We start from the raw sequence: 25,226 nt of genomic DNA, 5'->3' as shown, positions 1-25,226 counted from the left end.
TGGAGTCAGAGTTCAGCAACATCTGGAGGGTCACACAATTACCACCTTTAGTCTAGAGCAGGAGTTGGCAAAGTTGACAAACTTTTGTCTTTCTTGAGAACCCACAAATCCCCTAGATATCTCTACCCCACCAATACAGAATCCCATAATACCGAAGTATATCGGTTTTTTGAAAGTGAGTGTAGTACTTCTGCATTCACTTTCAAAATGGCAACAGAAGAAGACTCACCTTCACTTTCTGTGAAGGTGAGAGGCCTGCAGAGAAAATGCCTGTTTTCACTCACACTCATTTTCAAAATAGTGCCAGAAGAGATTGGCCTTCACCTCCTGTTACAATATTGTGAATGATAATGGAGGTATTTGGACTTCCTTTGGAGTATGTGTGTGGAGCCTGTGGGGAGATCATAAAAGGAGTAAGCATTGTCCATTTCTGACATGTTAACTGTATGAATTATAGATCTGTAAGAGATTAACTGCTCTATGTGTTGATGGCTTCTTGGTTGAGCCAATCCACTTGTATTGGTTTCTTCAACTTTAGCTATCGCCTTCCACTTTACTAAGCATTATCGTGCTTTCCAAGGAACCATGTTGTGTCATGGTATGTCCAAAATATGATAGCCTCAATTTAGTCACCTTGGCTCCAGGAAGGTCTGGTCTTGTTTTATTCTTGGGCTTATTTATATGTCTTTTTGGCAATTTATGATTATCCATATCCCAACAGGTCTGGAGCAACAGTGGGAAAGTGCAACACATCAATCTCACGGCACTGGATAAACATGGCAAAGTATACACAGATGGTAAAAGCAGTCGCTATGATCCCCGCAGACAGTGCTAATCATGCTCACTCTGCTCTGTTGTCTACCAATGTAGCATATGACTAAGAGCCTACTGGCATCTTCTTCCCTGTGTCAAAAAAGACTGTGTTACTTGTCTTTACCTTGCCCTTTGAGATCTGTGAAAGTGTTTGTGTTTTTTTTTCTGGAAGGCATGCCTGAATGTCGCTGCATGCTGGCAATCTGGGAGCAACCCAAGCTTTGCAGTATTAGTTACAAGCCTAGGCTGAGATTCTTCTAACCTTCTCATTCCTGGGTGAGCTTTAGGCTCATGGAGTTCTACTGTTGCAAACAGGCTGCCATTCTCTATTAATTTGTTTGGATACAAATTCCACTAAATCAGGTGCTGAACAAACAAGGAAAGGCTTGCATTGACTGTCTTGTATGCGTTTAGTCATTAAGTGCTATCTCAAACATTGACTGAATATCAGTTGGCTCTGAAGTAACAACCTGCTTGCTGTTCTTGCTACTATATTTTCATGTGACTATGCCTACTAGTATTCTATATCTTGAAGGGGGTACTGGATTGGCCAATGAAATAACAGTAGAGAAGGTTCCATAGGGGAAAAAAAGAGAGATGTTTCATATTGCTGTCTTTTCATTTAAAATGCTTTTATTAAGTGAATTAATACTATACAGAACTTGAGAAAAAACATTTAAAACAGTATAATACACATATTGCAGGTATGCAATTCCCCCAAAACTCCTCACCCATGAACCACCACCCGTGACTTCTGGCATCACTCAGTATGAAACTAATGTCTCAAAGAAAGCCTACCCTTATCCTACAATAATAAATTCCTCTTGTGACTATTTTTGTCTTCTTTTCTAGATATCGAAATGCAAGCCTCATTTTCTTAACAAAATCTTCATTGCTTCCTCCCCGTATGCCATTGGATAGCTTGGCAATTTGGATATATTCTAATAATTTTTCTCTCCAGTCCTATAGCTCTTTTTCTCCTTTCCAAGGCTTTGCTATTATTATTATCACTGCAACAATAGTCCTAACAAAATAGTCACCAAATAGTCCTAAGGGGCACATCTCTGGATTTTCACTAACCTTTTTAGTGATCATATTATTTGTTTCTTTAATCACTTTTCCCCAAAAAGTTTGTACCAACTTACAGATCCACCAGGCATGAAAAAAGGTACCTGTACTTTACATCTCCAACATTTTATGGCAAATGTTTTTCATTTATTGGTTTTGAAAAACCCCTTGGTTTCCAGTCTGGGAGAAAACTGGATTATAAATTAAACATTAAAGGTAAAATGTTTCTACTGAAGGTCTCTAGGAGTAGTAGTTTGCCCTCTTTTTTTTCACTGGAACAAGGTTGGTCTGGGGATTTTGGAGGTGATGAAGGCCACAAAAGACATCTCTGGGGGCCACTTGTAACTGCACTTTGCTCCTTCCCTCACCCTCCATATCAGTGTCTCATTCCCTTGAATCAGCCAGTCACTTGGTTATCCATGGTTGTTGTGGTCACAATTGTCCTCCCTGATTAGATTCTGCTGGTAACAATGTAGTTACAGATTGTCCAGAACTTGGAAAATTATATCTAATGAATTTATTTTTTAATGAATTAATTAATTTCAGAAATGAATACAATGGGCTTTTGATAGTTACTGGGGTTTGGTTGTAGGACCCTCCATGGATACCAAAATCCGTGGATGCTGAAGTCCATTAAATATCGTGGCATAGTAAAATGGCAAAATCAATTTTTGGTTTTTGGAATATATTCAAGCCTCAGGTGGTTGAGTCTGGATCCATATTCTGTGTGCCTGGAGGGCCAACTGTACATGAAATACTGAAGCCAGATGTAACTGATCAGTGATATTTTTCCTTCTGTCCTTCTGCCATCAGGTCATTTTGGATGTCTTGCTTGGTCTAGCACAGAAAAAAAGATCTTGTATGTAGCAGAGAGAAGGCGACCAAAAAAGCACCCTCTTTTTCCTCAAGAGGGGTCCTCCAAAAAAACAGAGAAGCCAAGTGAAGCAGGAGAGGTATTTCCTTAATGAAATATCATTTAAATATCTGCTCTGTGCCAGGTGCTTGGCAATCTTTGTCTTTCTGCTATTAATCTGGGAGTGAGGCCAAAATTATATAGTCTACAACAGTTCCCAGAGCAGATATATGTGTTTTTTGTATAAATTGAGCAAAAAAGTTAAAATACCGAAGAAGCTAAATTAGGAAGCCATTTCCATAAAATTAGGCAAAATGCCCTGCAGCAATAAAATAAAATGCCCTGCCTAGAACATTCAGGCTGACTGTGTTTACAATATTATGGCCCTGTGTCTAATACAGGACCACACGAAGATAACAAAAGTATTTATATGTTGAATACTGATTTCCCCAAGGCCTCCTGTTCTGTTTTTAAAGAGTCACCCGTGTGGGCTGCTGGGTGATGGTACATTTTGGTGCACCCACTCAAACATGATTCTGCCAAAGCACTTGAGAGCCTTGAGGCTTCAAGAAAACCCTCTAAAGCTAAGGGATGTGTCTTCAGTGCCAGATTCCCTCATCATAATAAAAACCTAGAAAGACAGAGGGCCTCCTTACATTGTACGCCTAGTACCATTTTGGGTGCTGTGAATCCAAAACAGCATAAAATTAGTGAGGCCTTCCTTTGGAGCCAGTTTGCATTAAATGTCTTTTTATAGATGCATAAACTTCTTGTGCAGAAGTATTTCAGTATCCCTGTTGTATGGGAACCTGTTGGGGTCATATTGAACAGTTTGCAGCTTTTAGATGCAGACGTTAGAAGCAAACCATTTAACCTTTCTTCATCTGAAAAATTGCCCGGTTGACTGCAACAAGTCCTGCTGAGTGCACTTGGCCTCCTTTTCTTTTCATGGAGAATGCAGATTTTCAGAGTAGGGTGCATTCAGTACTTATACCTCTGATTTTGTCTTAGCAGGAGCAGTTTGGGTACTATGATAATTGGGGAGAGGCACTAAGTGACAAGAGCATCCCAATCATGTGTGTGCTGAACACCGAAACCAGTGAAGTTTCAATACTGGATGGCATCCCAGAGTATATCTCCCCAGGGCAGGTTAGTACAATGCAGAATGGAATGATAGCCGTACATTAACTGCAGTTGGAAGAGATCAAAGGCATTTCGGAGTAACTGAGAGAAGAAGGATTAAAACAGTAAAGAGAAAGAAGGCTATGACCCACTTTTGCTGGTCTTGAATTATGTTTTGCTTTACAAAAGAGTGCTTAAAGGGCACAGTGGGAGGGTCCCAGGTCCTAGATATTGGTCTATACTTCTCATGCGCATTTTTGCAAACATTTTTGCAAGCACAAAGTATCTGCCTTTGAGCCTTGACCTTTGAATAGGCAGTCAATTTTCAACTGTCTCTAGCTGAGCGAATGAAGCTTTGCTCTCTAAACCAAACAGATTAAAGGCTGCCATCTACAGGTGAAATTAGATAGCACATTTTCACATACAGTACTGCAGCTAGCATTCTGCTCCGCAGAAGATGTCACATTAACACACTACATATATGTGAACATTCACACTAGGTGCTTACAGACAGTTGCTCACTCTCACAGTCAGAAGATATTGTGCAGGTATTCTGTCATTCTTCCCTTATGGATTTTCAGTCGGAAAAAAATGAAGTAACATCAAGAAAATACAGGATGGTTATAAATGAAAGATGCAACGCCTGTTGTTGTTAACTGCTGTCAAGTCGATTTTGAGTTATGACAGTCCTGTGAACAAGAGACCTCCAGCTCACTCTGTCACAGTCCTGCTTAGATCTTGCAGACTCAGGGCAGTTCCACACAACCCTTTAACCCGGGAGCAATCACATTTTAAAAACACGGTTGCACCCGGGTTGAAGTCCACATATATCCTAAAAAGCACATCCCTTTCTGGAGTGGGTGTCCAGATTTCCTAAGGATGGTGAATTTTTTTCCTCCCCTCCCCTTCTAGTCTCAATTTAGTCATCTTGACTTCTAGATAAATTTCAGAGTTGATTGTCTCCATTTATTTGTCTTTTCATCAGTTCATGCTATTTATAGAACCTTTCTCATTGAAAAACATTCTGTTTCTCCATATTTTGTCCCAACAGCGGCCTCTTTATGCATCAGGGCAATCAAAGAGCAGCCCATAGCTTTTCAACAAAGACTTTGCTATGATTTTAAAAGCACAGGATGATTTTCTTCTGATATACTTTGATGTGCTCCATTATCTAATGTTTGTTTGCAGTATAATCCCTTGAGTGCTGACTGCTATCTATTTCATCTCTTATCTTTTTGCAGTCCTCCCTGACAGTGTTCCTGGCATCAGTCTAGAGTTCTTATGACCCTCAGTCAATTAGGCTTAGTAGTGCAAATCTATTTTTATATTATATTTAAAACTTATGGTGATATTATTCAGGTTGTATTTTCCTCCTGGCTCTATCACAAAATCTTTCAATTTCTTCTTCTGTCTCTTCTTCTGCATAAACTTGGATTGTGGTTATTAAAATTTTCCCCTGAAGTCTTATTGATATTAATGATGCGATTTTCCTTCTTCTTGGCAGAGGGTTGGACTGGATGGCCTATGAGGTCTCTTCCAACTCTACAATTCTATGATTCTATAATCAATCAGACTTACCATTACATCCTTTGACTGCTTTTGCTACATTCTTCATCACTATTGATTCCATTCCATTTAAGACAACATCAACAACAACAGCAATTTTATCTCTTCTACTGAATAAGACACTATGTAATTATGTGGCTAATATCCTATTCCTTTCCACTTTGGTTTGCTTATCCTACGTCTTGCAATATTTATATATTCCACTTCTTGTTTTACTATGTCTAGCCTTCACTGATTCATGCTTCGCACATCCCTAAAATATATGTTGTGCATCTTTCTTTTCACCTTTGAGCATGTCAGGAACCCTTTTTTTAACAACAGAAAGTAGCCAAAAGCCATTCCCTGTTTTAGAAAAAGGCCTACTCTGAACGTAAAATAATATTGGGCAGAATGTACCATTTTGGGACAGTTCTTTGACACTTATGTGGTCCTAGGAGCCACATGATGGGTAGCAAGCCACCAGGTGGCTTCCCTGCTCTATGGAGATCATTTTGCGGTTTTAATCCTTTGGTTCTTACTATGACGTGCATGTGAATCCATGAAGTTACTGCAGGCTGGAACCTGCTGGAGGTGATAAATAGATAGATAGCCTTACTTAGTGTAGTTTTCTACCTTCCTGCCTTCTAGGCTATTTCCAAATGCTTCTAATTAGGAAGCAGCCTGTGGGGTGTAGTTCTTGGGGAATTTCTGTCAGACAGCAGTCTTAAAAGCTAAAAGAGCTCTTAACAGAGGGTTTTGTGGAATAATTTTATTAGCTGCAGTTGTATTTTACAGATCATGTATCATCAAACCCCAATGCTACTGACTAATATTTTGCTTTTGCTTCTCCAACCAGGCCCTTTGGTCCCCAGACAACAAGGGTATAGTGTTTGTAGGCTGGTGGCATGAGCCCTTCAGATTGGGGTTGAGTGCCTGCTCCAATAGAAGGTAAGTAAAGTCTCATTGACCCACTTTAGATCTCATATTGGAGTAAAGCAAGAATAAAATAAAATAAAATAAAATAAAAGAGCAATTTGACTGCATTCTACCAGCCATTGCTTCAAGGAAAATTCAAAGGCAAAATTTCAGTCAGCTTTAGGGCAGACTGAAATGGGGGGAACCTATATCTTAAAATCAAATGAGATCTCAGTTTGTGATTACTCCTGAAATTCATTGTCATTATTGAAGATTAGTTATGTAAACATAATGATCAAAGATTTGAAAGTAGTCCAATGAGTAACTACACCATCTTCAACTTATGAATGCTAAGAATAACTGATAGGTACCAAACCGAGATTTCCTTAATGAATCCCTTAATTAAGCTTCCCCATGGTAGTTTGTTCTGAGGAAGAAAATATAAACAATTAGTCCTGTAGGCTTCTCTAAATCACTGTGTAATAAAGAGGGAATTGTAGGCTTCCATTCTCCCAGCATCGTGTTCTGTTAACCCAGGAATTAAACAGAAGGAAGGGACCCCACAAGTCATCCAGCCAAGCCTCTACAATGGAGGCATCTCTGATGAATAACCGTCCAATCTCTGCTTTAAAATCTCTTACAGTCTCCCATATTTTGATATAATCCATTCCTCTGTGAAATGACTCTTACTGCCAGAAATTTCTTCCTCATGTTTAGAAAAAAAAATCTGATTTGGTTGGCTTTCAATAAATCCATTAACTTGAGCTCCCTGGAGGAGTAGCAAACAACTTCGCTCCATTTCTCACATGACAGTCCTTCAGATTTTTAAAGATGGCTGTCTTACTGCATCATTAATGGTTCTTTGCACTGTATGAAATGTCCTGTAGTAATATATTTATAGTGTGATGATTGGTGAAGGTAAAATACATGTTCCCTTTTGGAGATGTCCTACCATTCCCATCTTCCTGCTATAGGTCAGCCTTGTTTCTCTTGGATCTTACTGAAAAGAGCTGTGGTAAGTCAACCTCAGGGATGGCCTGTTTGTTTGCTGCTTGCTCCTCCATGTTTTGCAGTTCCTTTCTATGTGAATGACTGAATGCACCTCAGATACATAAAACCAAGAGTGCCACAAAAATGCAAAATAACACCTATGACTTTCAAATAAATGCCACAGATTCTGTACTATGTTGGCTGTAACAAAAAAAAAAAGGTCAATTGGTGTAACTTTTACTGCTATAGTACTGCAGAAGAAAAGAGACTTACAAATTCTTTATCTTATGCAACCATTAAAGCCTTTAAGATATATCTTCTGTGTGATTGTGAAGTCTTCCAGTGGCCACTTCGGATATATTTTTCATGCATTTTTTTCAAAAAGTATACAAAATCAAATGACCAGAGAGGGATCCCTTGAAGTCTGAACAGTAAGTAGCAAAATTTTAGACAATATGGCTTCAGGCGCATAGATATTCTTAAACACATGTGGTATTCCAAAGATGTGCATGCCTTCTCAGCCATAACAACAATAACAACAACAACAACAACACTTTATTTATATTCCACCCTTCTCACCCTGAAGGGGACTCAAGGACTCAAGGGGCTAGAGGTTTAGCACAGCTGGTAAATCATCAGCAATTATAAGATCTATCAACCAAAAGGTTGCAAGTTCGAAGCCCCGGGTTGGCGTGAGCGGTCAACTGTCAGCCCTAGCTCATTGTTTATCTAAACAATTCAAAAACATCTTTAGCTGTGATTAGAGAAATTAGATACCGCTAAAAAAGTGGGGGAGGTGTTTTACGACGCCACAAAGAAGGAAGATCAGAGAATGCTGGGTGACCAAAAGGAAGGAGAAAGTCCTGACGGCTCTTCATCATAGAGGATGGAGCAACAGCACCCCTTGGACTCAAGCCCAACCTTCCATGGCACCTTCTTCTGTTCTGTTCTTTCTGTGTATTGTCTATACAAAGTGGCACTGAATGTTTGCCGTGTATGTGTACTGTGATCCGCCCTGAGTGTTCATGTTTCTTCTTGCCCACATGTTTTGTTTTTTCAAAATATCAGTTAGGGAATATATTGCCATAAGAAACCATGGAAAAGCAGTTGTTTGGGTTTCTTGAAGAGGACCAAGCCATTTGTATCCTGAACTCATGAGTTGGGAGCTTCATACTGATTGCTTCCTCAAGATTAATCTTATGTGGGACATTTCCTGGCCCCAAGGAGAATTCTAGCATCATCCTGTCTTGCCTCGAAAGAAATTTTGACTTTTTTGAACTTGCTGGAACAACCAATGACACAACATAAATGTTCTCCACATCATAGTTCTTGCAAAAAAAAAGTGAGGGGGCACAAACTGGGACAAAAATCTCCCACTAAATAGCAGAAATCAAGAGATTTGTTTCTTTTGTGATTTTCTCTTTGTAAAATAATATATATTTAAATAATTATGATCAGGATTTTTTTTACAACTGTTCAAGTGACAATATTGCAGATAGCATATATTCTAAGTCTAGCTCTACAACAAATCTAGAAATGCCCCATCCTAGTAATGAGGATTAGGAAGTTCTCATGATCTCCATGATTGTAACTTTGCTTAGACATGTCTGTACCTCTGATTCAGTCTCATTATTGGGTTTGCAGAACTGCTTTCCTTGGATGATCAGGCTGTCTCCTCTCCTCGTCTCAGCCCAGACGGAACCCGCCTGATATACTTGGAGGGACCAGTATTTGGGCCTCATCGTCATTGCCTGAAACTAAAGATGGTGAGTGCCTTGAGAGGATTTTCTCTTCCTTCCTTTAGGGCAGTGATATCAAACTTGTGGCCTTCCGCGTGTCTTGGACTTCATCTCCCAGAATTCCTGGCCATTGCACAAGCATGCTTAGGACTTCTGGGAGTTGGAGACTCAAACATCAAGAGTGCCACAACATCGACTCCTCTGTTTTAGGGCCAAGGCAGCAAATCAAAGAAACGTAAACCTACATGTTGCTCTCTCCCTCCCCCGTTTTTAGGTACAACTTGGTAGACAATCAAGATATCAAACAATGCTTACCACATATATGTAGATTTATCCTTATATGTGTACATACATTCTTATATGTAGTAAGCATTATTTCTGGCTTGTGTTCTTCCCTTTCACCGAAAGGAGAACACAAGACAGAAATAATGCTTACTACAATTGGTGCTGTTTCTTAATAATATTTAACAACTATTTAATTTAAAACTAATAGTTATAAGAACAATTTTTGTTTTTTGTTTTTTAGCTTCTGTGTATTGGTAGTTTAAATGTGCTCTGTAAATGAGACTGATACATAAAATGATAGGTGAAATGCTCACTGTGCATTTTGTTTGGTCTTGTCTCTTGTCTAGCTCAACTGGCAAACAAAGCACACATCTATAGTAGTGGATGTTGTCAGGACTGCAACGGATGGTAAGTAACAAGTTCTGATAGTGAATAATTGAAAGTAGAATTGCTTTTTCTAATTGCTTTTCTACTTCACCTCAGTTCATCCACAAATCTGTCACTCCCTAGCTCTTTTGTTGATACCTTTCCTACTCACTAAGCCAAAAACCTGTCCTCGTGATCTGGGTAGATTATATGCTATAGTTCTTGGACACAGTTCTTGGCATCAGTCTGTCCGAAGCCATTTTTGCCCAATTGTGTTGAAAGGCCATCAACCTTCCACCCAAAGGGAGTCTAGGTGGTTGGTATAGTTGCTTCCTGCCACTATGGAATAGATTAAGAGCCCTTTCTTTTCTCTTTCCCAAGAATTATAGGCTCTTGAAAAAAGGAAGACACAAGATCTCTCAAGTGGCATTCGCTGTGAGGCTTCATACATTTTGATTGGACCCCTAGTCAGAGTTCTCACATCCTTATTTTCAGTTTCTAGAATAATTCCATACAGAGGAGAGAAATTCCAGTTAGCAGAGAACTTGAAACAGCCTCTGATGGACAGAATAGATATCTCATGAGCCTTGTTTAATGAACATTTTGTATGTTTCTCTTCAGGGTCTTTATAAAGTATGCTTTGTCTCTTTCCATTCTCAAAACAAGAGCTACCATTAGTATTTAACTAAAGGAATTATCTATGGTCTTGTTATTAAGAGTTTTAGCATCCAATATGGCCTTTTTGCTTTACAATCCATTGTGACTGAATTATCTGAATGAATCAATGAGAGTAGGATATTGCTGGGATGGCTATAGAGAAAACAGTGAACTGTAGTCAGGCTTCCCCCTCCCCTCCTACCAACTATACAAGTCAACTTTGAGATGTGTGAATTCCTTGCCTGTGAGTTTCTCCTCTCATTCACCCAGTGAATGGACAGTTATGGTGTCAAATAGGAAACTATACACATCACGTTTTGATGTGGAAATGTTTTGAAATCTCTTCCCTTTCACTCATAGCTCCCAACTTTGAGTTATAGTATATCATGGCTGTCTTCTCCATTTTAAGGTTTTTATGGAATTTACCCTGGGGCACTTCCTCTGCTTTGTTGGGCTACTGACAACAACAGAGTCCTGCTTAGCACACCTCAGAGGAGCAGGAAGGTATGTTGAATCCTGCAGAAGCGGCTTTGAGTTACGTGAAAGCAGGGCAGCCAAAGAACTTTTGATCCATTATCACTGTTCCTAAATATCAGCTATATCATAGAGAGATATACTAAAATGTCCAGAGTTTTTTGATATAAATACAGAACAACTGGTCATAGTTTACATGTATATTTTTAAACATTTGATTAGTGTAACCTGTTTTTATGTGATTATTTGTATCTTGTTTTTCATTTTGACATCATTTTTATACAATAAGTTCACTGTCATTATTATGTCTATTATATTGCATTATTGCAAAAAAAATTTGCATTTGTCTGGGCATTGAATGTTGGTCTTTTTGTATTGTAAACTGTCCTGAGTTAAATAATAATAATAATAATAATAATAATAATAATAATATTCTCTCAAGGAGCTCAGGGACTAACAGCCTACACTGAGAGACAGTAACTTGATTAATCTTTTAGCTAAACCTGGGCTTCCCATGTCCTAGGATGCTTCCACACCTGCTTTGGTGTGTGTTTAAGTTCCCCCCTGCCTCAAACCAGGGCTTTCCTTAGGGAATGTCTAGATGCCATCCTGGTAACTACCAAGATGGCATACAGCCACCCTGAAGCCCCCCCCCCCCAAAAAAAAACCCCTTAATTTTTTTTAAAGATTTACCGGGCCACCATTAAGGTGGTCTTCCAGTCTTCCTGGCACGTAGAAATGATGCACCAGGACATGGGGGGAGGGGGCAGCAGCGAGGAGGCGAGCCCAGGAGTCCAGAAGGTGCAAGATGGCTGTGGGGACTCACTACCCAAGTAGTTCTGGTTGGTCCTGGAACTACCCAGGAGTGAATCCCCACAGGGCCAATGCTCCATTAGACCCGGGCCTTTCAGGAAGGCCTGGGTCTAATGGGGTATTTAATTAATTCGATATAGCCAAGATTATTCCAAATTAATTTGTTTTTACCGGTGACCTCGTTTGGACACCCCTGGTAAAAACCCTGACAGGTCCCTCTTTTTGGGTCTGTCTGGATGGGCCTTTAATGCATATAATGCAAAGATGTTCACATATATGAGATCTGATATATGTTCACAACTATGGAAGGATAGTCAGTGGTACTTAACTTAAAATGATTTATAAAATGAAGAGATACAGATTCACAGAAAGTGTTTGTCTGAAGAGGAAAAGAATCTAAAATTGAGCTGGATAGGAGGGCTGCTTTATCTGTCCTCTCACATACAAGTATAGCTCAGCCCTTTCTCTGGGCTAGAGAAGGTAATGTGAAAAACATCCATACCAAAATATGTTTTACTGGGTTTCTGTAGCTTAGCAGACTTTTTTGCAAATGGATTTATGTATGGAAGCATTTATTTATTTGTTTATAGTTTTAATTTATTACCTGTCAGTCCAAAAGGGCTGCTAATGTGATGCTCATGCAATTTTTTCATGTCTTCTAGGAGCTGCTAGTTGTGGATACCAATATGGGAAGTGTAAAGTCTATTACAGCAGGTACAGTCAAAAGATTGTAGACTGCGGGAGCTCTATTGTGTTTTCTGAGATCTCTTCCAAAGATAAGACATAGTCATAAGTGTTTCCATATCCAATTTTTCTGTATTCTGTAATGGCCACAAACTACCATAGCTCTTTCACTTTTCACATTATTATATTTGCAATAGACCCTATGAGAGAAGAGATGGCTTCCACCAATCTCCTGGTTCCTTTGCCTCATGGAGGATCCTCTTCTAAGTTCACAACACTGCTACAACTACAATGTTAGTCCAATAATGAAATGGTCAGCTTCTCAGAATGATACTGTTGCCATTATAATTTTTCTCATGTACATTTCAAATGGTTACTTTGGAATTCATCCCTTGTGCTCTTCTGCAACTCCTTTGCATGTGCAAATGAAGGCCAACAACAAATGGGAGCCATGTGAGTCATAAAATGTAAAGTGCTCCCTTTCTCCCGCACACATACCATACTTACTGTTCAGTCTGGGATTGAAGGAGCTGCAGCCATTTGTTTCTCTCGCTGTTCCTGGAAGAACAAAGAATAGAGTCAAAATTGTTGGTTTTGTTCCATTCAGAATTAGGCTCCTGTTCCATACTAATAGCTGACTAAGCTGATTCTTACTTTACTGTGTTACTCTGGCATAAGAATGCACATCTAGCAGTAAAGAAAATTGTCTCTTTCATCTGTATTTGCAATGTAACCCACTTGCAATGCAACTGTTCACCATTTCTTTTGTGATCTCTCCGTATAGCTCACGTAGAGGGTTTTGTTTTTGCACATGCACAGAGACTTTCAGAAACCTTCATTGCTGGGAGAAGTGTTTTGGGCAAGAACTCCACCCTCACCCTGGTGTCCCCATCTAGGAGGGGCTTCCACACTTCCCTTTTGTTCCTTTTCATTCACTGGTACAGCATCACAGTTGGGATTTCATTTCCTTTTGGAAACTGATGCTTGGAAATATTGGGAGTTCCAATATGCCTGAGTACTCTAAGGATAGCAAATGCTGTTCCCATGGGAACACCCAGCTTAGAAATCATTCAATTCAGTTTGTAACTTATATGTATCTCTTTTTTCTTTTCAGCCCCCAACAACAGCATGCACACTTCACTCACTCTTAAAATAACTTGTTGGTGAAAAATTTAATAAGGAGTGATTTATTTCAATTAAAGGGCACTTACACATCTTAAGTACAGCAATAAAAAGACAAGTCACTGAATTCTTAATCAAAATTGTTTTGAGAATTTCTCAGCATATACAAAGCATTTTTCTATGCAACTGAATAATTTATGTGTCTCTGATCTCAATCCAGAAATATGGTCTGTAAAAGATCGATGAGAAGGCACATGCTTGGCATGCAGGAGCCAGAGACTCCAAATTCAGTCTGTGATATCTCTTGTTTAAAGATCACACATCTGACAGCCTTAATATTCTCTCAACTCGTTTTACCCTAATACCTATTTCTTTAGATCTCTTAGCCTTGTGTTTCAAAGCTAATAAAATTAAGCACCAATTGCACTCATTCATTTTGAATACATGAATCATGGGTCTGAATTGCTGAAGTGTGTAAAAAAAGGAATACATCTTAGTGATCTAAGAACCTTAAAATGTGTGATCAGACTGGATAAAGAGGAGGTGAATAAAAAAGTGGAGGAGAAGCCAAGAAAGAAGAAAAAAGGAAGGGGGTTTAGGGGAAGGGTTTTACATAATTATTCCAGAAGCCAGAGCTATGTGAGTAACACACTAAAGATTTGCAACTGACCTCAAATAATATTATAAAATAATATTAAGTATATTAAATGATTATATACAACATAAACTGCTTCAAAATATCAACAGAGAAGGTTAAGTTACTTAAGAAAGTTACAGTGCATCTTAATTCCCTAGAAAAAACCCAGTTTGCTTCCGTACAGGTACATGGTAGGAATGCGGACATTTAAGGCCTAAAAAGACTGATATTTAAAAGGAGTTGCAGCTGCTTGGGGACTCTGGTTCTTCTGCTAAGAAAGGAAATGATGTTCTGCTTACTTCACCCCCCTCTGTTCCAAGATTTGCTTTTCCCCTTCTTTTCAATTTGTTCCTAAACTCATTTCTTCTCCTTCATAAAGCTCCTCATCTCTGTCTTCCCAAAGATATCACACAGGTTAGCCTAATTCCAAATCTTTATACAGTAGTCTTCTCATCTTTCTTCGCGATCATACTCTTTGTCTAGATATCAAGCCCAACAATGTAAATGTTGGTCCACTCTATATAGGAGGAAGCTTCAAAAGATCACTCTTGACTCACTGGTTGCTTTGATTTCATGTTGTCATGTATTTTCACTCCCCCAGCTATGACCACTGATAAGAGTCAGATCCTACATTTGTCAGGTTTCTGGACACTTTTGTTGCTTTTTGAAGGATATTTCCCTGCCAGGCCATGGGCCCAGCCATCTATATGTATCTGCAGTGAAAACACATGAATAATTATACCCTTGTAAGAATACCATTGCTGATACGTCATTATAAACAATCCCCTTCCAGTAAATCATCTTGCTGTTCACCCATCCTTGTGAGTTACTTGAATCATATAAAATTTGCCTATCTGGTTCTTTGAGTAAACATCTACCCCAACTAACGCATCCACATAGCCCTTCCATCTTCATTTTGATCTTTTTCTTTCTTCAGATTTCTGACAGTGCAGTGTAAATGGAAATAAACATATTCACACAAGGGGTCCTGCCCAAATTACATCACTCCGCTCTAGAAGTTTTCAAGAATCTCTGTGCATGCACAGAACAATTTGTATGTGTGATTTCAGAAGTTGTCACTTCAAAAACCACAGGAAGAGGAAAACAAGCTGTTCTTCTTGGATATTAAGGAGCCCAGATTAATCCTGAATAATTTTCTTGGTTCCCCTCCCAAGGAGAGCCAGAAGGTAGCTGGACTCTTCTGGGAATTCATCAGGATCTCCTTCTGGCAAGTTGTTCATCTCCCAATTGTCCTCCGAGCCTGGTAAGAAACTTTTCTTCCTGATCAAGGTGTAGGTTTATTTATTTATTTATAGTATTTATTAGGCCTGGGTAACAACGGAAAAATTTGTTTCTAAAATCGATTTGTATTTGGGGGGTTTTTGCGTTTCGATATTTAAAATAATTACAAAATTTTCCTTTTAAAAAGTTCGATATTTACGAAATTTCGTAAATGGTAAAAAATTAACGAATCGATTTCCGAAACAATAACGAATCGATTCGTTAATGGCGGACGCGACCGCGAAATACGCTAAAAAACCTCCAAAACCTTCTGAAGCTTCCCTCTCCCTCTGTTGTTGACTGTTGGTGTGATATTATAATTTTTTTTCACTAATTAAACCATAAAACTGGCCCAGACATGCGGAAATAATAACGAAACGACCTCAAAACAATAACGAAACGAATACAATATCGAAATACGAAGCATTTACAAAACGTTTTTGAAAATTCGTTTTTTTTAATAATTGCTCCAGAATGGTTCGTTATCGTTTTGTAATTGAAAAAATTAACGAATTATTAACGAATTACGAATTAACGAAACAAAACCGCCCAGCCCTAGTATTTATACCCCACCCTTCCCATTCCAAAGGGGACTCAGAGCAGCTTACAGAATACACACATGTGACAAACACTCAGTGCTGATTATACACTTAACAAGGACAGACAAACACAAACAGAGGTAAAGGCAGTTGTTCTCATCTTATTTCCGGCATCTACGAGGCTGTGCTGGACTCCAGCCATGTGGAGGTGGCGGGTGGGGTGTCGCTCCATCTTCCATGCCGAGGAGCTTTCCTCCGATTGATTGATGTCCTTAAGGGCGCCTTTATTACCTCCCTTCTAAAAGCAGTATCTATTTATCTACTCGCATTTCTGCTTTCAACCTGCTAGGTGGGCAGGTGAGCTGGGGCTAACAGCAAGTGCTCACCCCAGCCCGGGATCAAACTGCTGACCTTTCAATCAGTATGATTTTTCTGCAGCACAGTGATTTAGCCTGCTGTGCTAAGCCCTGAAGTTGCCACAGACTTCCATTTAGAATTTCATAAAATAGAGACCAATAATAAATGAATGCTATTGCAGTACCCTTTTAAATAATGTTCAAATGGTGGCAACATGTTGCAGGCCTCATATTACTGTTACATATGAGGGGACTACAATTAGCACAAATCAATTTGCCATTCAGTTTTGAATTATAGCTTGTTATGAAAATCATGGTTTGCCAAGTGATCTGACATGTGTTCAAACATACAAACAAACCATGTCTCAGCTTAACAGATCATTATTTGTTGTACCATTTGTATACAGGTATAAAAGAACAAACCAATTAAGAAAATTGTGTGTGATTTTAAATAGCTACAGAAAACATTGAGGACAAATCAAACATAAATGTAGGCCACTAAAATGCCAAGATATGCTGTTAGGATATATAACATTTCTATCTAGTGATTCTAATAACAAAATATTATATCTGCTTTGTAGAAGGTGGGTATGCTTCCTATTACTGGGAATGAACCTGGAGTACACTGGATAACTGTGGAGAAAGCTTCTGTATTGCCCAATATGGAATGGCAGATCCTGACAGTGCACCCTCCAGTGTCCCAGGAAGGCAGTCCTTACAGTAAGGAAACTGTGGCATGGAATTTCAATCCAGATCCATAACTCTGATTCATTCTCTAATTGTTTAGAATTTCATGTGGTTGGGTAGACCTACAGTAAGAGCCAGCATGGTGTAATGGTTTGACTATGATTCTGGAGGGCAGGTTTCAGATCCCCACTCAGCCATGGATACCCACAGGGTGACCCTGGGCAAGTACCACACACTCTGCCTCAGTCACGGCAAGTCAAGTCAGAAATGACTTGAAGGTACACAGCAGCAACAAAGCCTTAAATGATTTTAAAAAGATTTGGATGGGTGGCATATCAAAGATAAGGAGCACAACCAGGCTTTTGTGGGATTGTGAGGGTTACAGCATAGGGATGCTGCATCTTTTATTAATTTCTTGACAGCTGGCAAATTTTAAAAACAGATAAATCCAGCAATATGTTCCAAGTTTTGAAGCAATCCAAATACAAGATGGACATGTAAGAGATCACTGAACCTAGATTCAAGTTTGAGCTATAGCAAACAAACAGGAAAGACTTTGTGTTGCATATATTGGTTTGTAGGCTTGGAGTTCATAGCTTCTCCCTCCTTGTACTTTAATTCAGATGTGACCAACATTGAAGGTCTTTAGAGCCCCACTGGCTAATACAAAACAGAGAAGGTCTAAAGCATTGTTTGTCAACCAGCTCAGATTACCCAGGCAGAACATTTGAGTTGGCTTAGTAGCAAACAGAGTGCATCAGTACCATAAGCAGAGATATGGTGCATAACTAAGGCAAGCAGGGTGTTGTGGTTCTGAAGTTATTGCCATATTATTTTAGTAGAGCTGTGGCTTGGATTTGAGTTTTTTCCTTCGGAATCAAAATCTCTTGGGCTGGCTATTGCAGAAAAGACTGTTACATGTGCAGAAAATTGTTAAAATTATTCATTGCTCCCTTTGAGAAGAAAATTACCAAATAAATCTATCTCTGGGTGGTGCTTGCCATGAAATGTATGTCCTTTATTGCAGCTGATCAGACATTTGAAGTTGTGTTGCTGAGACCTGAATTAAGCAAAGAAGGAGAAAAGACTTTTCCGCTTATTGTTTCCCCACATGGTGAGTTATAACAGCTCTTTTTCGTTGCTTCACTTGTTTGATGGGTGAGTCCATGCTTCCCAACTTATTTCCATTTTTTTTCTTAGAAAGGAATTCTGAATTCTTTCTGAAGTTTGAAGGAATTCCATGTATTTCTATGCTCAGAACCAATCCAGATCAATGCTTTCAGCCTTTTGCCAAGACTCTCTTTTTCCCCAATCCTGTATCTCTCCGGTCCTGATGAGGCAATGCTGCTTGGCTTCTTAGGCCTCTTCTTCCAAACCTGGAGATATCCTAGTCCTTTTTTGTATTGTAATCATTCTGTTTCCAGGTGGCCCACATGCTGTTTTTGATGCCTGTTGGAATCCAACCATGGCATGCCTCTGCCAGCTGGGCTTTGCTGTGCTCATGGGTGAGTAGCTCAAGCATCATTCATTTTTTACACTCACTATTCTAAAACCCTATCTAGCATGTATTGTTTATGCAGATATGTAGTGGATGGGACAGGGGGGTGATGCTATAGAAGATAACACTGAGATTCCCTGGGAGGATCATTGAGGCTTATGAGGCTCCGTTTCCTCCCTCCCGCTCCAGCCTCCACCAAATGCTTTATCTACAGTCCCGCAGAGCTTAATTAAATTAGGTTTTTTTCCTTGTCTGGTTCAGTTTACTTCCTGTGCAATACCTTTACCTGCTGCGTATACAAAATGATCCAGATAAAGATAAAGGTTTTCCCCTGACATTAAGTCTAGTTGTGTCCGACTCTGAAGGTTGGTACTCATCTCTATTTCTAAGCCAAAAAGCCAGCATTGTCCATAGACGCCTCCTAGGTCATGTGGCCAGCATGACTGCATGAAACACCATTACCTTTTCACTGGAGCAGTACCCATTGATCTACTCACGTTTACATGTTTTCAGACTGCTAGGTTGGCAGAAGCTGGGGCTAATAGTGGGAGCTCACTCTGCTCCCCGGATTTAAACCACTGAACTTTCCATCATCAAGTTCAGCAGCTCAGTGGTTTCACCCACTGTGTCACCAGGGACTCCAACATGATCAAAAGAGGGCAAAATTGTATTTGTGTATCCTGGCAAAAAAATATATTAATAAATGTTTCCTCATGAAATGGCTCAAGCAGATGAGACAACCATGGAAATTGATCAGATATAAACCAAAAAGGCCGATAGAGGCATAATGTACCACATAATGCCACTTTGTGGAATAATTCTGTTCTTAGAACTTGGAAAAGTCACTTTTTAGACTTACAACTTTCATAATCCTTTAAACTAACTAATTTTGGGAATTGCAGTCCAAGCAGTAATATTTCCATCCTTTAATTACTTGCATGAAACCTCACCCCATTCTCATTATCTTTTTGATCTTCCTCTGCTTTGATGCCCACTTTCTGCTGAGGTTGTAAAGTAAGCAATGTGTGGGCTCCTGAAACCCCAGGCTGAATCTTTATCTTGTCTATTCCTTCTGTGAATGATTTTTCTTTGCTATATTATCCTGAGACTGAAAGAAACTAGGATCAAACTTGGTTTCTGGGCATCCCTTAAAGCATTATTTTTGAAGTTGATACATTAGAAGAAACTGATTTGACAAATCTGGACATCCAAAGCTAGAAAAGAGTGGCAGAAAGAATGCTTGCACTTATCAGTAAATTCCGTTCAGTTTTTGTAATTCTGCTACAAGAAGTCTAAAGCAGGGGTTCTCAAACTAAGGCCCAGGGGCCGGATATGGCCCCCCAAGGTCATTTACCAGCTCTCACTCAGGATCAACCTAATTCTGAAATGACTTGAAAATACACAACAACAACAATCTTATCTCATCAGGCAAAAGCAGGTCCCCACTTCCCATTGAAATACTAATAAGTTTATATTTTTTTAAATTGTTCTTCATTTTAATTATTGTATTGTTTTTAAGTGTTTTTTGCACTGCAAATAAGATATGTGCAGTGTGCATAGGAATTCATTCATGTTTTTTCCAAAGTATAATCCGGCCCTCCAATAGTTTGAGGAACTGTGACCTGGCCCTCTGTTTAAAAAGTTTGAGAACCCCTGGCCTAAAGAAACATGTCACTTTGTACTTGGTTAATAATAGTTTCACATTCAGCATGGGCAGCCCTTGTACTGTAAGTTTATTAACTACTTGCCTCATCAGTGGTGCAGCAAGATCATAAAACCATAGAGCTGAAAGAGACCACATGGGCCATCTAGTCCAACCTCCCAGCCATGCAGGAAAAGTACAGTTGAAGTACCCCTAACAGTTGACCATCCAACCTCTGTTTAAAAACCTTCAAGGAAGGAGCTTGGGGAAGCTATGGTAGCAACTACTTGTAAACCAACCTTAGAGGTCAGGAAGAGCTCTGCACATCTTCTGAGGACATCTCCCACTCAACTTTTTTGACTTGCCTTTTTCTGAGCAGTGAATTACAGAGGCTCCCTGGGTTTGGGCCAGGCTAGCATCGACTCACTGATCTCCCACGTTGGTGTACAAGATGTGGAAGACACTCAGGTCAGCCCCACTTTTTTCTTTTCTTATTCTGTGTAAGGGCAAGCCCAGTTTTGACTAGCAAAGGGATAAAGGATCATATTACACTGCATGTGATCTTGCCCTATTTCTAATCAGTTTCCCCTTTAAATGGAGAGGAGAAGCCATAATCACATATATTGTGAGCATCTCTCCCACACCATCTATTTTTGGCTCACATTATACCTGAGTATGTGAGGTCCTTGCAATACCATCCCAACCAGCTTGATGGACTCATGCAGGTTTTTCTTGCTGGGCATGAGCATATCCTGTTCTTGAATCCATCAGCAGTAATGAAACATTTCAGTCCATGTCTTTGTCAATATCCATCAAGATGTTAATGAGTCATGTATGTGAGTGGAGAGATGTGATACGGCTAGTTCAATTTTGAAAGCTGAATTTACCTTTGTTTAAAGACCACAAAGCTCAAAACGGCCAGTGAAACATCCTATCCCAATTTTCATGTGTATGAATGCGTTTGGATGCATATGAAGATATGACTCATACCTAAAATATGGAAGAACACCATCATAGAACCAGTCAGTCACACAAGCCAGAGAGCCAGGAAAAGCCCAATGGAGCAAGTGTCAACTGCATATGATTAGTAGAGCAGCTCACCATGGAGGCAAGAGTAATGATCAGTCTTTAATTGGGCAGTGCTATCAGTATGGTTCTTCCCAAGGTTCAGGACGTAAATGTGGATACATTGTTGAAAAATTACACCCCCCCCCCCCCCACTTCCATGCTTAAATGTTTGGCTATCAACTTGTTACATTTTGGTTTGTCCTGGCCATTTTTTAGCATTTTCAAGAAAGATGGTTGGGAGGTCATGACAGTGCTTCCCTTAAAAAACACTACAAAAAATCTAGAATTCTAGTATCCAATGTTCTTGTATACAGTGTCCCTGCATTTCAGAGAAACTTGTGCACTTTATTTTCCTAGAATTATTTTCCGATAATTTGTTTAGTTCTAAATGGAATAACACCTTTAAACACGGATCCTGAGGTCTTTGCTAGAAGACATTGTTAACTTAAAATCACTGCTCTCGTATTTCAGGAATCACATGCAATGCTGGGAGATCTTTGACAAGGTCTCAGTTTTTTCCAGTGCTAACTTTTCAGTTGCCATCCTCATTTTCAGGAAAGATCTAATAAGATAAAAGAAAAATATTTTTAAAGCCCCAACCTGTCTTATTTTATACATTGCAGCTTCTTTTTGTCCTCTCTCTCTCTCTCTCTCTCTCTCTCTCTCTTTTTTTTTTTTTGGTGTGTGTGTCAATACGTTTTTGTATACAGCCAATCTTTATTACAAGCCATAGACACAACAAGGTGTCCATATGTTTATTATTATTTATTTAAAACTTTGGAAGAATTAGGTTTTTTGAAATAATGAATGAATGAATGAAGCTGGTTTGGGTTAGCAGACGAGCCATATGGCCACACTTTTTCTTTAGTCCTTTCCCTGCAAATTGTACCTTCCTTATGTACACCTTCTTATCTAATATGTGTGTGTAGTGGTTTCTGACATCCTGTCTGACCGTCTGTCTTTCTTGCTCTTACAGCTGGCAGTGGAATTAGCCCTGCAGATGGGAACTCTGGATCCAAAGAGAATTGCCCTGTTAGGAGGCTCTCATGGTGGGTTCATCTGTTGTCATTTGATTGGCCGATATCCAGACATGTACAAAGCCTGTGCAGTCAGAAGCCCTGTCATCAACATGGCTACTCTACTGGGGACCTCTGACATCCCTGACTGGTAAGGACTGACCTGAACTCTTCTGTGGCACTCAACCTACAAATCCTGCTTATCTTCTCCCCAAGTTAACCTGTTACCATCTCTCTCATAGCCTTGTGTATGATCTCATGAATCAGCCTTCCTAATCCCCTCACCTTTCCTTTTACAAGTTCCCTCCGTTCTCACTGATCCCCTCCACAAATGCCACATTTACAGCTGTCAAAGGTTTGGATTGTTTGGCAGAGATCAGAAATTCAAATGCAACACCAATGGGCTACATCATTTCCACAGGCGGTATTCAGCTCTGGGTCTGCCTTACTTCTCTGAGCGGATTCCCACAGAAGTGGATCTGGCTACCATGCTGCTCAGTTCCCCCATAATTCATGCTGCAAAGGTAAGAGCAAGGTGATGGAACCATTATTTGACTCTTTCATATGTAGCCCTACTAAGTAAATATCTTGTGGGTTGTGTCATTGTGTCACATGCAGGGCTGCATGAACTCCCCCAAATACTCATTTGCTACAGTATTAATATTGCAATAGCCCCAAATCTGAATTTCAAAATTCAGATGCACTATAGTCTTTAAAAAAATTCTAGCCCATTCAGCACTAATAGTTTTGGTTATGACCTTTAAAATCCTAGACAGTTCAGGTCCAGGCTATTTGGCTGACTGCATCCCCTTGTATGAACCTCTCTTGGACCTGAGATTTTCAGGAGAGGCCATTTTGGTCCCACCTCCATCGCAAGCATGGTTGGTGGGAATGAGAGAGCGGGGCCTTCTTGGTAGCTGCCCTGTGACTCTAGAACTTCCTGCTTAGGGAAATCAGAATGGTCCCCTCCTCTTTGCTGTCCTTCTGACAGCAGCTAAAACCTTTTTATTCAGGCAGATTTTTAAACATGAAGGTGCTTTAAGACCATCAAAGGCTGCTGTGATTTTGTGATGTGATTTTATGTGCTTTTAGGGTTTAAGCCTGGATTGTTTTAATATTAATGTTGTTCAATATTGTTTTAATATTTGTATATTTGTATACTTTAGGTTGTGCTGAAATGCTTGTAGTTGTGTGCTGCTTTCAGTCTCCGTGTGGAGAGAAAAAGGATTATTTATTTATTTATTTACCCTATTTATACCCCACCTTTCTCTACCCCAAGGGAGACTCAAGGCAGCTTACATATGGCAATTATTCAGTGCCTTAAACACATATAAATATTAAGCTTAAAACAATTGGATTTAAAAGTAGTACATATAATGCATTTAAAATTATATTCATTATTTAAACATGCCATCCAAAAGTTGTAATCCAAGGCCATTCTGTAGTCATTGCACATATTCCAATTATATTATATTATTGCACTGCTTCTCTGAAATCCTGATCCCATAGCCAGGTTTTTACTCTCTTTCTGAAGATTAGGAGGGAGGGGGCTGATCTAATGTCGCTGGGGAGGGAATTCGACAGATGAGGGGTCACCACTGAGAAAGCCCTGTCTCTCATCCCCACCAGTCATGCTTGCGAAGGTGGAACCAAGAACAGGGCCTCCCCAGAAAATCTTAATCTCCGAGGTGGTTCATAGAGGGAGATACATTCGGACAGGTAAACTGGGCTGGAACTGTTTATAAATAAACAAAATTAATAAATAATAAATAATTGATTTTCTTGCAAAGTACAACCCCTGTATCCATAGCAGATACACTCCTAGACTTATTATTGATGCATGAAAACAGATCATAGCAAACCTATTGGAATAAAAGACTTCTGATGAAAGAATACTATAGGGTCACATTTAAAATGATCTGGAAAATGCCTGAAGATAACATGCTGTGTAGAACATTGGTGCCAGTCCCATGTATACTGGGGTCTTACAGTATATGGAATATGCTTCCTGAATTTTCAGCAAACAGACAAAGAAGTAAACGCAATTTTAATATCATATGTCAGTATCCACCAAAAGTTACAGTATATCAAAATATTGTGCCATAAAATGATAGCTAAAACCCTGTATTGGCTCTAAGGTTCATAAAGTTCTGCAAGCATAACTCTGCTTTCTCTTTCTCCATGTACTCTTGCCAAATAAAGAAATCAATTTATTGTCGAAGGCTTTCATGGCTGGAATCACTCAGTTCTTGTGGGTTTTTTTGGGCTATATGGCCATGTTCTAGAGGCATTTCTCCTGACGTTTCGCCTGCATCTATGGCAAGCATCCTCAGAGGTGAGGTCTGCTGGAACTGGGGGAAAAGGTCCATTGGCCTGTAGAGCCCAGTTGAGGTGGGGGAGGAGGTGGGGTTCACAGATTATTGGAGGTTCACATCTTGGAGGAGGTGGGGTTCACAGATTATTTTTGCACAGTCTGCCAAGGCTTTAATGGTGCTTCTTTTTTTACTTGGGTGATGGTTGGAGTTTTTATGTAGATATCTATCTCTGTGTGTGTGGGTTTTCTGTAAATGGTGTGACCCAATTGTTGATGAACTGAACCACCTCAACTGGGCTCTATAGGCCAATGGATATTCCACCTCAGACATCAGAAGAACTGCAAGACCAAGAACAAGCCACGAGAGTTAAGATGAAGATCCACCCAGAGGAAAAGTGTTCCTGCCATACATCAAGGGAACCACTGACCGCATAGGGAAGCTGATGAGGAAACACAACATACAAACAATCTACAAACCCACCAAGAAAATCCAACAAATGCTACGTTCAGCAAAGGACAAGAGGGATCCTCTCACCTCTGCAGGAGTCTACCGTATACCATGCAGCTGTGGACAAGTCTACATAGGGACCACCAAACGCAGCGCCCAAACAAGAATCCAGGAACATGAAAGGCACTGCAGACTACTCCAACCAGAGAAATCAGCCATAGCAGAGCACCTGATGAACCAACCTGGACACAGCATTTTATTTGAGAACACAAAAATGCTGGACCACTCTCACAA

The 25,226-nt window shown here is 39.7% G+C and overlaps 1 protein-coding gene across 12 annotated transcripts in view; it reads left to right on the top strand.

The window, feature by feature from the left end:
• Window positions 1-25,226, top strand: part of APEH (acylaminoacyl-peptide hydrolase) — a 34,441-nt gene that overhangs the window by 5,551 nt on the left and 3,664 nt on the right. For 2 of the 12 annotated variants that reach the window (XM_060765759.2, XM_060765762.2), the window contains exons 4-19: window positions 722-797; window positions 2,695-2,834; window positions 3,746-3,883; window positions 6,258-6,349; window positions 7,291-7,331; window positions 8,951-9,072; window positions 9,678-9,738; window positions 10,763-10,857; window positions 12,303-12,354; window positions 15,259-15,347; window positions 16,841-16,979; window positions 17,974-18,060; window positions 18,371-18,451; window positions 20,466-20,554; window positions 22,131-22,321; window positions 22,517-22,694. In XM_060765759.2, the coding sequence (XP_060621742.2) occupies window positions 722-797; window positions 2,695-2,834; window positions 3,746-3,883; window positions 6,258-6,349; window positions 7,291-7,331; window positions 8,951-9,072; window positions 9,678-9,738; window positions 10,763-10,857; window positions 12,303-12,354; window positions 15,259-15,347; window positions 16,841-16,979; window positions 17,974-18,060; window positions 18,371-18,451; window positions 20,466-20,554; window positions 22,131-22,321; window positions 22,517-22,694 (1,671 nt within the window). Of the gene's footprint in view, window positions 1-721; window positions 798-2,694; window positions 2,835-3,745; window positions 3,884-6,257; window positions 6,350-7,290; window positions 7,332-8,950; window positions 9,073-9,677; window positions 9,739-10,762; window positions 10,858-12,302; window positions 12,355-15,258; window positions 15,348-16,840; window positions 16,980-17,973; window positions 18,061-18,370; window positions 18,452-20,465; window positions 20,555-22,130; window positions 22,322-22,470; window positions 22,706-25,226 lie in introns of those variants that run through there. The other 10 variants (XM_060765760.2, XM_067463627.1, XM_060765761.2 and 7 more) reach the window with 10 other exon arrangements.

Source organism: Anolis sagrei, chromosome 2 (assembly GCF_037176765.1).
Source record: "Anolis sagrei isolate rAnoSag1 chromosome 2, rAnoSag1.mat, whole genome shotgun sequence".
Lineage (NCBI taxonomy): Eukaryota > Metazoa > Chordata > Lepidosauria > Squamata > Dactyloidae > Anolis > Anolis sagrei.
This window is presented reverse-complemented; position numbering and strand designations above follow the sequence as displayed.